At 38.0% G+C, this 12804-nt stretch overlaps 1 protein-coding gene and 1 pseudogene across 1 annotated transcript; both read left to right on the top strand.

The window, feature by feature from the left end:
- The first annotated feature begins 6887 nt into the window (after window positions 1-6887).
- LOC131233700 (uncharacterized) lies at window positions 6888-7844 on the top strand (annotated as a pseudogene).
- A 92-nt stretch (window positions 7845-7936) lies between these two features.
- LOC131238032 (phototropin-2-like) lies at window positions 7937-8961 on the top strand. Its single transcript, XM_058236160.1, has 4 exons — window positions 7937-8237; window positions 8521-8624; window positions 8769-8856; window positions 8941-8961. Exons 1-4 carry the CDS (start codon window positions 8043-8045, stop codon window positions 8959-8961), a joined length of 408 nt encoding a protein of 135 aa, XP_058092143.1. The 5' UTR covers window positions 7937-8042.
- The last annotated feature ends 3843 nt before the right edge of the window (window positions 8962-12804 follow it).

Here is a 12804-nt window from a genome sequence, read left to right as displayed (position 1 = left end):
TCTTTTTTTTTTCCCACAAAATAGATTTTTTTTTTAAATCATGATTTTTATTTTTTTAAAATCTCATTTTTTCTTAAACATTGTTAAATTTTTTTAACTTCTCAATATTTTTTTTCTTGTCATATTACAAATCATTTAAATATTAGTTTTAAATTTTAAAAAATTAATAATTTCCACTCATTTGATATAAAAACAATTTTTATTTATTTAATTTTGTTTTTTTTTTTTGCAATCAATCAGTTGTTAAAAAATAATATTAGATACAAATATGTACAATTAAACCACAGAATTCGTATTAAAAAACAATTCTTAGACTAGAAAAAACATGGTTTTCCACCATATTCTTAAAAAAAAAATGTCTAGGCAAGTCCTTTTACGACGGACCATTGTCCGTCGCAAAAGCAACTGAAAAGCGTCGCCGTCCGGTATTTTGGGCGCGAATTTGTGGCTAGACCCCGTCGCAAAATCAAAATTTGCGACGGATATAGTTCGTCGCCAATTTACGACGGACGAAAATCCGTCGTAAATTAGATTTTAGCGACGGATTTCAATTCGTCGAGAAATTCCGCGACCTCTGGACTGCATCTTGAGAAAGACGGGCGTAGTGACGGACCTTTTCCATTAGCGACGGATTAAATCCGTCGTTAAATCAAGCAATTTTTGCCGCGAAAATATATCGTAAATTGTCAGTTTTGGCGTAGTGAATAAGATTAAGGTACGTTTGGTTAGACCGAATATCATGATATATATTTGGTGTGACCAAATGCACCTTCAAAAAGATAACTTGGGTTGGAATGAATTTCCATGCAATTGCCATATAACCCATGCGGGTAAGTAAGTGATGTCCTGATTCAACTCTCTTCCTTTTCAAGTAATCTTTATATGAATTGATATATCTCTATTAAAAAATTTCTTCTTCCAGTCAATTCTATCAATCTGTGGCGGTTACCGATCTTCATTTTTAAAACGCCACCAAAAACGTCTTTCTTGTTTTTTGAAAAAGTAAAAATATTTTAACGAATTCCACCCAAGAAGGTGAATATTTTCCACTCTGGCCGGTGTGCTTAAGTGCCTCAGTACTTCGTGGGAACAGAATTTCAAAATCTACTCTGGCTGGGGGTGCCGATATTGTACATCTGCAAGATCTGCGTTGTCCATCAGGTGGGCCCCACTGTACATGGCCATACACCAAAATACAGCATTATCAGGTGGGCCACTCGTGTACATCGAACGCCCACATACTCATGTACGTCGACTCTTGACTGTTAGTTTTACTTCTATCGCTTTTGCCACAAGATATACATGATATGACCCACCTGATGAACGGCTCGGATCATGCATGAAAAAGCCATCACGCTGATGCTACGTTATCAGTTCATGCACTAGGCCCACTCGTGCTTTGCACGCGTAGTCACGGGACCACCGTTGTATCTACTCATAGAGTTTCTAATATGTTAATAGAGAAGTGCTGAGACTAATCGCACGAGATTAGTCTCAAAAGGCACACGTGCTACTGTGGCCCACCAGTGAGTGATCTCATCCACCCATCAGATTTGGATCACAGCGAAATTGATACAGCCAAAAATCAAAGTCCGTCGATCAGGAAAACCCTATTTACGTTTCAAATTAATACCACTGGTCTTCATTTTCCTCATAAATGTGTGGTCCATCTGAGGGGTCTACTACTCCTTTTGTTTTACCAACATATTTTAGTGGTGGGCCTCACCTGATAAACGGTCCAGATTTTATACGAGTTCCTAAAAACTCTTAAATATCCCATCGCGTGAGACGGCTTAGCACTTCATCCAGAGTAACAACATTACATGAGTCCTACCAGTCATCAGACCATTCACGAATGCATGAATCGAACCAAACGCATTGCTATCACGGGAGTTATAATATGGCACTGATGCATCAGAATGTGAATACTGTGAATACTGTACATCCATTTATACAATTTACACCGTTGTTTTAGTGATCCTAACCGTTGATATGATGGGCCCAACTATGGATAAAGGATTTCTGAATTATTTCTCAAGATTGAATAATATATCAATACCATCTACAATTTCTTTCTCATATATTGTTATGTTTTCTCTCTAACCATTTATACATAGACCACAGATCCAAATCCTAGAATCATTAGATACGTAATTTTTCAAAGGCGTAACCCATCGATTGCGGGTTACTTTGGATCAACGGTCAGGATCCTCGAGATAGTCTCTACACGTACGAAAGACGACACTAGCCACACGTTCGGACCGCATGGATGCAAAGATATGTATAAGCTTCCACCCGTGAAAAGAGCAGACGCACGTGCAAAACCAGAGTGTCTATAAAAACATACAAACGCTTGTATTTTTTTTCGTAACATCAGAAACAAATCAGGAGTGGGCCATGTCGATCGAAGCTCTAGCGATGGCCGGTGTCGATTACATCAATTACGGTACCTCGGATGATGAAGAGGATGATGGAGAGACGAATGGAACTCCACCACCATATCTACTGAGCGAACAAGGATTGGAGGAGGAGCAGTGGTGGATGAAAGAGAAGCTGTTAGCTTGGGCAAAAGCCGTTGCTTCCATGCATGCTGATACTGCTTTTGAGATGATTGATATCAACTAGTAGTGTTTTCAAAAAGTGTAATTACTATGATGTATTTATATTTAAATAGAAAGATGTTGTTGGGGTTGCATGAGATACAATTAATTGATGCTTGTTACATATCTCACTGAAATGAGAATTGCAACTTGCAAGATGATTTGTAGCCAATGTTACTTATAAAGGGAGAGTTTCCTTGTTGGGTTTTTTCTTTTTTTCTTTTAATTTCTTAGAGTAGTGATTCTTTAGATTCTACATGCAAGAAATAAAAAGTTTGGTTGGTACACTTTTTAGTTGATTTTCACACCCTCCAGCTATTTCATATTCCATTTTTGGAGAAATGGAAATCGTGATAAATCATATTAGAGTTTTAAATTTTTCTTAAAATTTTGTAGTAAACCTAATGTATCAACCAAATAAAATTTAATCATTTTATGGGAAATATCAACAGAAATGAGAGTTGCAACTTGCATGATGATTTGTAGCCAATGTTATTTATAAAGGGAGAGTTTCCTTGTTGGGTTTTTTGATTTTTGCTTTTTTATGTTCTTGGCGTGGTGGTTCTTTAAATTCTATATACAAGAAAAAAGTGTGGTTTGTACTTTTTAGTTGATTTTCACGCCCTTTGGCTATTTCATATTCTATTTTTGGATGAACGGAAAACCTGATGAATCATATCAGAATATTGAATTTTTCTTAAATTTGTGTAGAACCTACGTATCAATCAAATAAAATTTAATCATTCTCTAAGAAATATCAACAGAAATGAGAGTTGTAACTTGCAAGATGATTTATAACCAATGTTACTTATAAAGGGAGAGTTTCTTTGTTCGGTTTTTCTTATTTTTGTAGTGGGATCTATGGATACTCCAACCCTTGACCAGGTGTTGAAACTCCTAAGAGTCTACCACCGAAGCAAGAGTAAGGATCCGAGGAAAAAAAAAAGTTTTGGTTTGCACATATTCCATTTTTGGAGGAATGGGAAACCTGGTAGATTATATCATAGTTTTATTTTATTTTTTTTTGTAGAAAACACGATGTATCAACTAAATAAAATTTAATTATTCTCCAAGAAACATCAACAGAAATTTTTTAAGAAATATAAAAAACTGTATGATGAATCCCCCAGCCCCCAACCATAACTTAGCCCTTGTGCATTTTTCATCTTGGCCCATGTTACTTCGATACAGCTCATTTGTATGGCACAAACAAGCCAGAATTGGGAATGGCTCCACCCAGGTTTTGAACAAGTTGAGTCTGGCCCTATTGAAATTTTTATTTTTCTTGACCTAACCCAGCCCAATGACTACCTTAGTCACTTGCGATATCCAGATTTTCATTCCAAATCACACAAAATGTTGGTCCTATATACTTGATTTGCACCAAATACTAATTAAAATTTATATACAGGATCTAAACATTTTATATTTCAATCTATGCAATAACAGGCATCTATACTATATATAAGGCAAGTAGCCAAACTTAAATAGTTTTTAGATTGGTTAACCAAAAACAATTAAATTTTAAAATCCACTTTCCCTCCCCTCTGTCTCACGACTTACAGAAGTCTTTCTTCTTTCCTATCAAGCAAGGTTTAAAATATCATTTGAAACCGGACATATCATCTCTACAAGAAATATGGCTATAGCCGACCGATGAGCCAACCCTTTGCCGGCAGGGTCCGTATATATAAAAGAAAAAAAAAACCTATACCTAGCTCGACTATTTCTCTCTCTCCCTCTCTCTGCCGTTCGCTTTCCCTCTCTAACCCTCTCTCCCGCTCGTCTCCCTCTCTCACCACCGTCGACTCTCTCTCTCTCTCTCTCTCTCTCTCTCTCTCTCTCTCCCTCTCCGCCTCTCCCTCTCCGCTCGATCTCCCTCTCTGCACCTCTCCCTCTCTGCTCGATCTACCTCTCCCTCTCCGCTCGATCTCTCTCTCTCCCTCTTCACTCTCGAACCCTCCCCTCTCCCTCTCCGCTTGATCTACCTGTCCCTCTCCCTCTCCCTCTCTCTCCCTCTTTTATTTCTTCTTTTCTTTTGTCCAGCAGATTAAGGATCATTATGCAATATCAGGTCTCTCTCTCTCTCTCTCTCTCTCTCTCTCTCTCTCTCTCTCTCTCTCTCTCTCTCTCTCTCTCTCTCCCTTATCTATTCATATCAATTTGGGCATTTTTTTGTCATTTTTTAATCCTTAAAATAACATTGTGTAATGATTTGTGTTTTGGGAATTTTTGGGTTTCTAATCCCGAATTAGGGATTTTGTAGTGTTGATTCCCTAATTGTGGATTATAGATTTTAAAAAAACTGAAAAATCCCTAATTAGTGGAAATTTCTTTAGAACTATGAAATGCTTTGTTTCTCTTGAGAGTAGCTAGATTGGGAAAATGCTGAAACCATTAGCTTTTTTTTTTTTTTTTGTGGATTCGTATATGTACTAGCCATCCAAATAGATATATACCTATAATTATGATGCCCCAAAAAAATACATATAGGTTGATCCAAACGACGAATGAAAAACAACCCTTGCCTGTCCATTTGCATTTTGTGATCCAAAATGAATATATACTCAAATTGCACATTCGCTTACACGAATCCCCTCAAGAATTGAACACGAAAAAAGGAAGGGAAAAAAGAAAAAAGAAAAAACTTGTGGGCAATCAAATTGCACATTTATGCCTAATTACTAATTGAGCCAGAAATTGGTTGCGGATCTTCTGCTATACTGGGAATTGATGCACTTGTGGACAATCAAAGTTCCATCTATAGTCTGTCTGCTATATACAAAAGCTCCCTGTACCTTGGAGATACATTTCCTAGCACCTTTTGTAAGTGGATGGTAGTATTTTAGCATGGATTTTGTAGGGACTTTCAATCAATCGGATTGGCCTGAAATCCCTCAAGGACCCACTCCTTTTTTCTTTGGAATGAGAGTAATAAGTGATGTTCCCAACTCCAATGAAAATACAACTACTTTCAGAAGCTTACATTTCAACCTTTGTAGTATGTAGTATGTAATACGGATGCAAGACAGAGGATCAAACTTTCACTATTTTATGGTGTGCAGCTGACAGAGAGCGCGGCCTGCAACCTTTCATGTAAAGCTGCACCTTCCAACTTGTACATGCACTTGGACTCTCTCATCTGTTCTTTGAATATTTGGTATTGCTTGTCTTCTCAATTGGGTCTCATTTTGAACTTCTATATGCACTTAGATACTCAAATATCTGGCTTTTTGGAAATTGGGTCTTGCATTTTGAATGTCTACATTTACTGGAACTCTCCCATATATGGTTTTTCAGGTATTGCTGGTTTTTCGAGTGTTTTTCTTGTTCATTCTGGTTTTGATGAAGTTGTGGTTTGTTTAATTATAGTTAATGTGTTTATGGTGTTGGACAGAATGTATGATTTGGAGCAAGGCGTCACGCATCCAAACATCTAGATTGACGGCAAGAGAATTGAATGAGGTGCTAAAGATGAGATGATCCATCAAGTGGACAAGGTTCCAATTAGGTTCTCTCTCAGATGCAGATTATAGCTATATAGTAGATGGCCAACAATTGAAGAGTTTGGATGACAATTGCATTTTATTAGGACTGCTCTAGCACAGCTCTCATGTGGAAAAATGCAAGCATGCCAACTAATGTGAATGAGATCCATACTATCCATCAGGTACATTGCCTAATGAGATCCATTGTGATGCTAGTGCAACATCCACTCCGTCCATCATTTGAGAAAAATCATGTTAGGATTTAATCCTAATGGTATATTTGTTATGGATTTTTTAGATGAGGAACCTGTTACATTTATAAAAATTTATATTACATTTATATACCATCAGACTTAACCCAAAATCCCCAAAAACATCCTAATGCTTTTCCCATATACACGCCTAATGGAACATGCTATGCATAGCTAATATTTCTTCTTTAGAAGTTCACATTTGCTAGAACATTTCCCAAATTAGTTTATCAACAGATCTAATTAAAAGCTTGTGAAACTAATTAGGATGCCAATCCATCTCATCTCTTTACAGGTTCTCATCGTTGATGGATACTTTGCTACTGCACATGTTACCTTTGTAGATATTGATTAATCTCTAACTGGTTTTGTGCCTTCTTTCCAACGTGCAGATATTGAACCTTGTTGATGTTCAGTGTCATATATGAGATGATTTCAACAAGAACAATCCTCAATGACTCGAAGAAAGATTCTAATAGACCTTCAATGAATGCTTCTACAGAAGCAATTTGTGAGAATTTTAGTATACCAGTAGAATGGGATCTTTCCTTTCCATGGATCTCTCTCTTACAGGCCAGGAGACATCGTCCCCATGAGCAAGATGGGCCAATACCACTCTTCGAGAACTGTCTGGTATGATGTCATCAGTCACCACTGCCCGATCTTTGCCGTAAATCGTGAGGTTTTGATTCCCATACCGAAGCCTACTGGTTACACTGGTGCAGATCCTTATAAAATATCATTTCAAGTTGGAAGGGAGAAATTTCTTATACCATGGCTTCTCGTGATAAATCGCAAGAGCTTTGAAGTTCCAATGATTGATGTCCACTTGAGGTACTTGGGAAGTGATTTACATGGCGTCACGGCTAGAGTTATAGACATGCCTCACCACTATGTTGAGATTCATCAAGACATATACATAAGAACTTCTGGAATCCGGAACATTGGCCGAAACACGTGCTTGTTAGATATACATGGGAGGAGCAGTCGGAGATAGATGTTGCCGGTGGCTCTTACGTCCTATTTGGATCAGGACTCTTGTTGTCATTTATTCTCGCAATTTATGTCTTGCAGTCTTCTCAAGACAAACTAGTAAGGTTTGTGAGGGAGACTGTTGCAGAAAGCAGCATACCTGGGGGAGGAGTGGCAAAGGTTGAATGATGAATTTTCAACAGGATCGAAGCTGCCGCCATCCGGGCAGTGAAATGGCTTAGCATGAGGAATTTCAAAGATGCATGCAGTTATATGTCTCGGCTTGAGGAATTTCAAAGACATCAACTAGTGCGATACTTGTGAGGTATACCTGATTGAAGATGTCATTTTCTTCTTTTCCTTCTGGAAATCGAGCAGGGGAGATGATATTCTGTTTTTTCCCCCTATTTTAGTATGTTGGTGAGTTGGGATTCTCTTATTCATGTCCTTCCTGTTTCAGGTACAACATGAGGATATGATTCTTGTATCCCCCCTGTTTTAGTAAGCTATGGTGAATGAAGTTCCTTTGTCCATTTTTTCTTCTAAAAAAAATAATAATAAATTTTGACCAATCTGAGAAAAAATGTCTCAAATTTATTTGGCTAAATGGTAAGTGATCCTTATGTTAATCACAGTGAATTTATCTGTGTTTTATTCTTTCTGATGTTATTGCTAAATTAAGTTCTGTTTGACAAAATGTTGTAGCCATTAGTTAGTTGATTCTCAGAATCATGGAATATGCAACTTTGCAAGTGCCTACCTACTTTCTCCGTCAAAACTTTCTTCTTGTGAATTGGCAGGATGGACCTCCACCATTTTCTTTGAAAGCATTCCTCAACAGCAAAATGATGATGGTGTTTGAACTTACTGCCAACCAGCAGTTCCAGGTTGTTCCATTCTCCCGGTCTCCTTGGGCTATATACATGGTTTGTGGTGTAAGCTTCTGTCATGGGAGAAAAGTTCTCGCAGGCCTGCAATGTGTAAAGGCTAGATGACTAGGCCATGTATGTGTTCATTTCTTCTTGTCATTTGGTCAGGTGTGCCTTGTCCTTCTTAACTGGCCAAATGATTTATTTGGTAATGATGTTCAAGTTAGCTTGTTGTTGTTGTTGATGATGATGATGATGATGATGCTTGTGTTTCATGCTATCCTATATTAGACATATTTCATGCTATCCTATATACTGACAGTTTTCTTTTACTCCACAGACTTCTGCACATGTCTGTTTGATAACAGATTTTTGCCTAGGTGGGGAGCTATTTGCTTTGCTTGACAAACAGCCTATGACAATTTTCAAAGAGGAAGCTGCAAGGTATCTTCAATGAGTAATTCAATAATTCTCTCAATTTTGAGACTCCGACCAAGAATGTTTCTTCACGGTTGCCATGCCTTTTTTTTTTTTTTTTTCCAGTTGATAATTGGATACTTAAAGGTTGTTCTTGCATATCTTTTGTAGCCATGGTCACAAAAATACCGTGCTCTATGTCAAGTGGAATCAAAATGGTGACTGGGTGCTAACTGCCTCTAAGGATCAAATCACCACTGTTTTGTGGGCTTTAGGAAGGGATGAATGGGAGTTAGATGGTTGGATTATTTTTATTTATTTATTTATTTGTCTTGTTTTGTAGGCTTTAGGAAGGGATGAATGAGAGTTTTGATGGCCCACTCTGCAAGGTACTCTACATGTATACTTGTAGCATATGTGCAACGTAGCAAAGACATTCTTACATGCTTTTTCAATGTTATTTTTTTGAAATCTTCTTGACTTGGCATATGATTGGATCATCTGAATATTAGCAAATCCATCTTGAAACTAAGTTGCCACTCTCACTTGAGAATTTTACATTTTTTGCTCTTAGAAACTTAGAAAAAAAATCCAAAAGATAACAAAAGTGAGTCTATCCAAAGACTAGTGCAGCCACAACGAAGTATGAAATTTTTATTTCAATGTGTTATGGTAGAAAGGGTTGGGGGCTTAACTTGAACCAGGGAATTAGAATTTGGAAGCAAGCAACAAGTTGTATTGATTTTCATAACACTTACTGATCTTAAAAGGCATGTGCTAGCATTTATTTCACATATGGCATCTCTCATTGCTGATTTCTATTGGCATTATCTCATCTGAGCCCAACACCGACGCATGCTAATTACAGTTTATTTTTTGGTTTTAGGTGCTTCTTTTCACTGGATGATATTCCTGGCAAGCACTCTGTGGATACAGGGTAAACATTTCTCAACTCATTTGATTGCACCAGTAATTTAGAAGTTGTTCAATTTTCCCATATCCAATTGGATATCCTTCTGATAAAGCATCATCAAGATTCAGTTACCATTCTCAAAAGTTCTACTTCGATAACATTCTCATTGCCTTCATTATCTTGATTGTTGATTGCCAGATTGAGCTTGCAAAAATGTTGTTGGCGGAGGGACAAAGTCATCTTTTTGTACATTGGCCTGAACAAGGTGTTGATGATGAAGAAAAGAAAAGTTTCTTTGATCAGGTTCATTTTCATGGCACTTTTTTTTTTTTTGTTATTATTATTTTGGTTCTCATGAGTATAAGAACCTTGTATTCCATGCATTCTCAGTATATTTTTACAACTTAGCTGATGTATCCTGGAAATATTAAATGGTCTCTGTTTGATTTCCAAGTCCAAGCAGCAAAAGTTTAACATCGGTTTCAACTTTTAAGCTTCCATTTTCCTCACTCAAACATTTATTTTTCTTATTATTATGATTATTTTGAAATTTATCTTTGGAAGTCTTGCTAACCACAAATTTTTGGTAGAAGACCAAACTGATTTTGATAGGTTTCTGGAAACCTACATTGTACCTGTCAGCAATATTGTTAATACTCTTCACATATCTGTTTATTGATGTCAAGTAGCTCTTTTCTATAGGTAACTTGGCTTAATTCAAGCTATTAGCAGATTCAAAAGCAGGAAAAAATCCATTTAATGGCTTTACCCTTCGGTAAGTAAATCCATTAAATTTGTTTTGCAATCTGTGTTTCTTGTACATTTCTGCCAGAAATTTGTCTTCAATTTCACTTTTTTTTTTTAATGAGAAAGATTTGCTCTATGGCTAGGGTCGGACTATGGGTACTCAATTCAACTACAAATTTTATCCGTAGCTTTTGACCACTTTTCTGGTCGTGTAGCAAAAACTGACGATTTAGTGGCGTCCAGCACAACTGTCAGTAAAGGTTTTGGCCATCGGTAAAACCTTTACCAACTGAGGCTTTACCGGCTATTAGCTAACCGTAGGCAAATAATTTGCCGACGGTTTTATTGGTCTTTGCCGGCGGTTTTGACCGCGTACAGTTTTCTTATAGTGCATTTTTGGTCCCTTACGGTGCACCCTTACTTAACGATAGAGGCCAACTTCACCGGACGCGGATTTCCTGCGAAAGCCTTTCGCAGGAAGTTCCTGTGCAAGGATTCTGTTTGGGGCCCACTTAGATGTTTGTGAGAAATCCAACCCCTCTATCCGTGTTTGAAGCTCATTTTATGAAGTGAGACCAAAAACGAGGAGGATCCAAAACTCGAGTGGGCCACACGAGAGGAAACAGTGGACTTTTAGTGACCACCGTTGAAACATTTATATGGCCATAAAAGTTCTGTAACGATCTAATTTTTTGGTGTTTACACTTTATCTGAGTGAAAATGACCATATAAACGGTTTCGATGGCATATAAACAGCAAGGTGGAGCCTAGGAAGGTTTCAACGGTAGAAATTCCTTTCCACACTATTTCATCTCCTATGGCCCACTTGAGTTTTGGATCCTCCTCGTTTTTGGTAATACGTCTTAAAATGAGGTCGAAAAAAGGATGGATGGGTTTGATTTCTCACAAACATGGCAGTAGGCCCCACCCAGAATCCTTACGCAGGAACTCGTGCTAAAGGCTTTCGCAGGAAATCCGCGTCCAACTTCACCCCAATCGCCTTCAAAATCTGTGTCAGGTCGACTGGGACAAGTATGGTAGATGATCGATCGATGCTAGACTTAATATGCTGAAATTTCATGTACGGTCAAAAATAAAGTTAATCCATGATTTAGGTGGGCTACCAACCTTGTGGGAGAATGCTTACCATAGGAGTATAGATTGTAAGTATGGCCCACCATGGTGTGTATATGACATTCAACCCTTTCAAAAGATGTTCCTAATCAGGATGAAGGGATGCCTGAAAAATCAAGCCAAACCAAAACACATGTGGGCCACACCACTTGAATTTGGATACTCCAACCCTTGACCAGGTGTTGAAACTCCTAAGAGTCTACCACCGAAGCAAGAGTAAGGATCCGAGGAAAAAAAAAAGTTTTGGTTTGCACATATTCCATTTTTGGAGGAATGGGAAACCTGGTAGATTATATCATAGTTTTATTTTATTTTTTTTTGTAGAAAACACGATATATCAACTAAATAAAATTTAATTATTCTCCAAGAAACATCAACAGAAATTTTTTAAGAAATATAAAAAACTGTATGATGAATCCCCCAGCCCCCAACCATAACTTAGCCCTTGTGCATTTTTCATCTTGGCCCATGTTACTTCGATTACAGCTCATTTGTATGGCACAAACAAGCCAGAATTGGGAATGGCTCCACCCAGGTTTTGAACAAGTTGAGTCTGGCCCTATTGAAATTTTTATTTTTCTTGACCTAACCCAGCCCAATGACTACCTTAGTCACTTGCGATATCCAGATTTTCATTCCAAATCACACAAAATGTTGGTCCTATATACTTGATTTGCACCAAATACTAATTAAAATTTATATACAGGATCTAAACATTTTATATTTCAATCTATGCAATAACAGGCATCTATACTATATATAAGGCAAGTAGCCAAACTTAAATAGTTTTTAGATTGGTTAACCAAAAACAATTAAATTTTAAAATCCACTTTCCCTCCCCTCTGTCTCACGACTTACAGAAGTCTTTCTTCTTTCCTATCAAGCAAGGTTTAAAATATCATTTGAAACCGGACATATCATCTCTACAAGAAATATGGCTATAGCCGACCGATGAGCCAACCCTTTGCCGGCAGGGTCCGTATATATAAAAGAAAAAAAAAACCTATACCTAGCTCGACTATTTCTCTCTCTCCCTCTCTCTGCCGTTCGCTTTCCCTCTCTAACCCTCTCTCCCGCTCGTCTCCCTCTCTCACCACCGTCGACTCTCTCTCTCTCTCTCTCTCTCTCTCTCTCTCTCTCTCTCTCTCTCCCTCTGCGCCTCTCCCTCTCCGCTCGATCTCCCTCTCTGCACCTCTCCCTCTCTGCTCGATCTACCTCTCCCTCTCCGCTCGATCTCTCTCTCTCCCTCTTCACTCTCGAACCCTCCCCTCTCCCTCTCCGCTTGATCTACCTGTCCCTCTCCCTCTCCCTCTCTCCCTCTTTTATTTCTTCTTTTCTTTTGTCCAGCAGATTAAGGATCGGTGGACCGTGATCGGGTCTCTCTCCCTCTCTCTCTCTCTCTCTCTCTCTCTC

The sequence above is a fragment of the Magnolia sinica genome, chromosome 2 (assembly GCF_029962835.1).
Source record: "Magnolia sinica isolate HGM2019 chromosome 2, MsV1, whole genome shotgun sequence".
Lineage (NCBI taxonomy): Eukaryota > Viridiplantae > Streptophyta > Magnoliopsida > Magnoliales > Magnoliaceae > Magnolia > Magnolia sinica.
This window is presented reverse-complemented; position numbering and strand designations above follow the sequence as displayed.

Coding starts and splice junctions, on each gene's coding strand:
- LOC131238032 (XM_058236160.1), top strand. CDS start 8,043: ATGGAATATGCAACTTTGCAAGTGCCTACCTACTTTCTCCGTCAAAAC. Junction 8,238..8,520: donor CTCCTTGGGCTATATACATG/GTTTGTGGTGTA, acceptor TTTACTCCACAG/ACTTCTGCACATGTCTGTTT. Junction 8,857..8,940: donor CTAAGGATCAAATCACCACT/GTTTTGTGGGCT, acceptor CTTGTTTTGTAG/GCTTTAGGAAGGGATGAATG.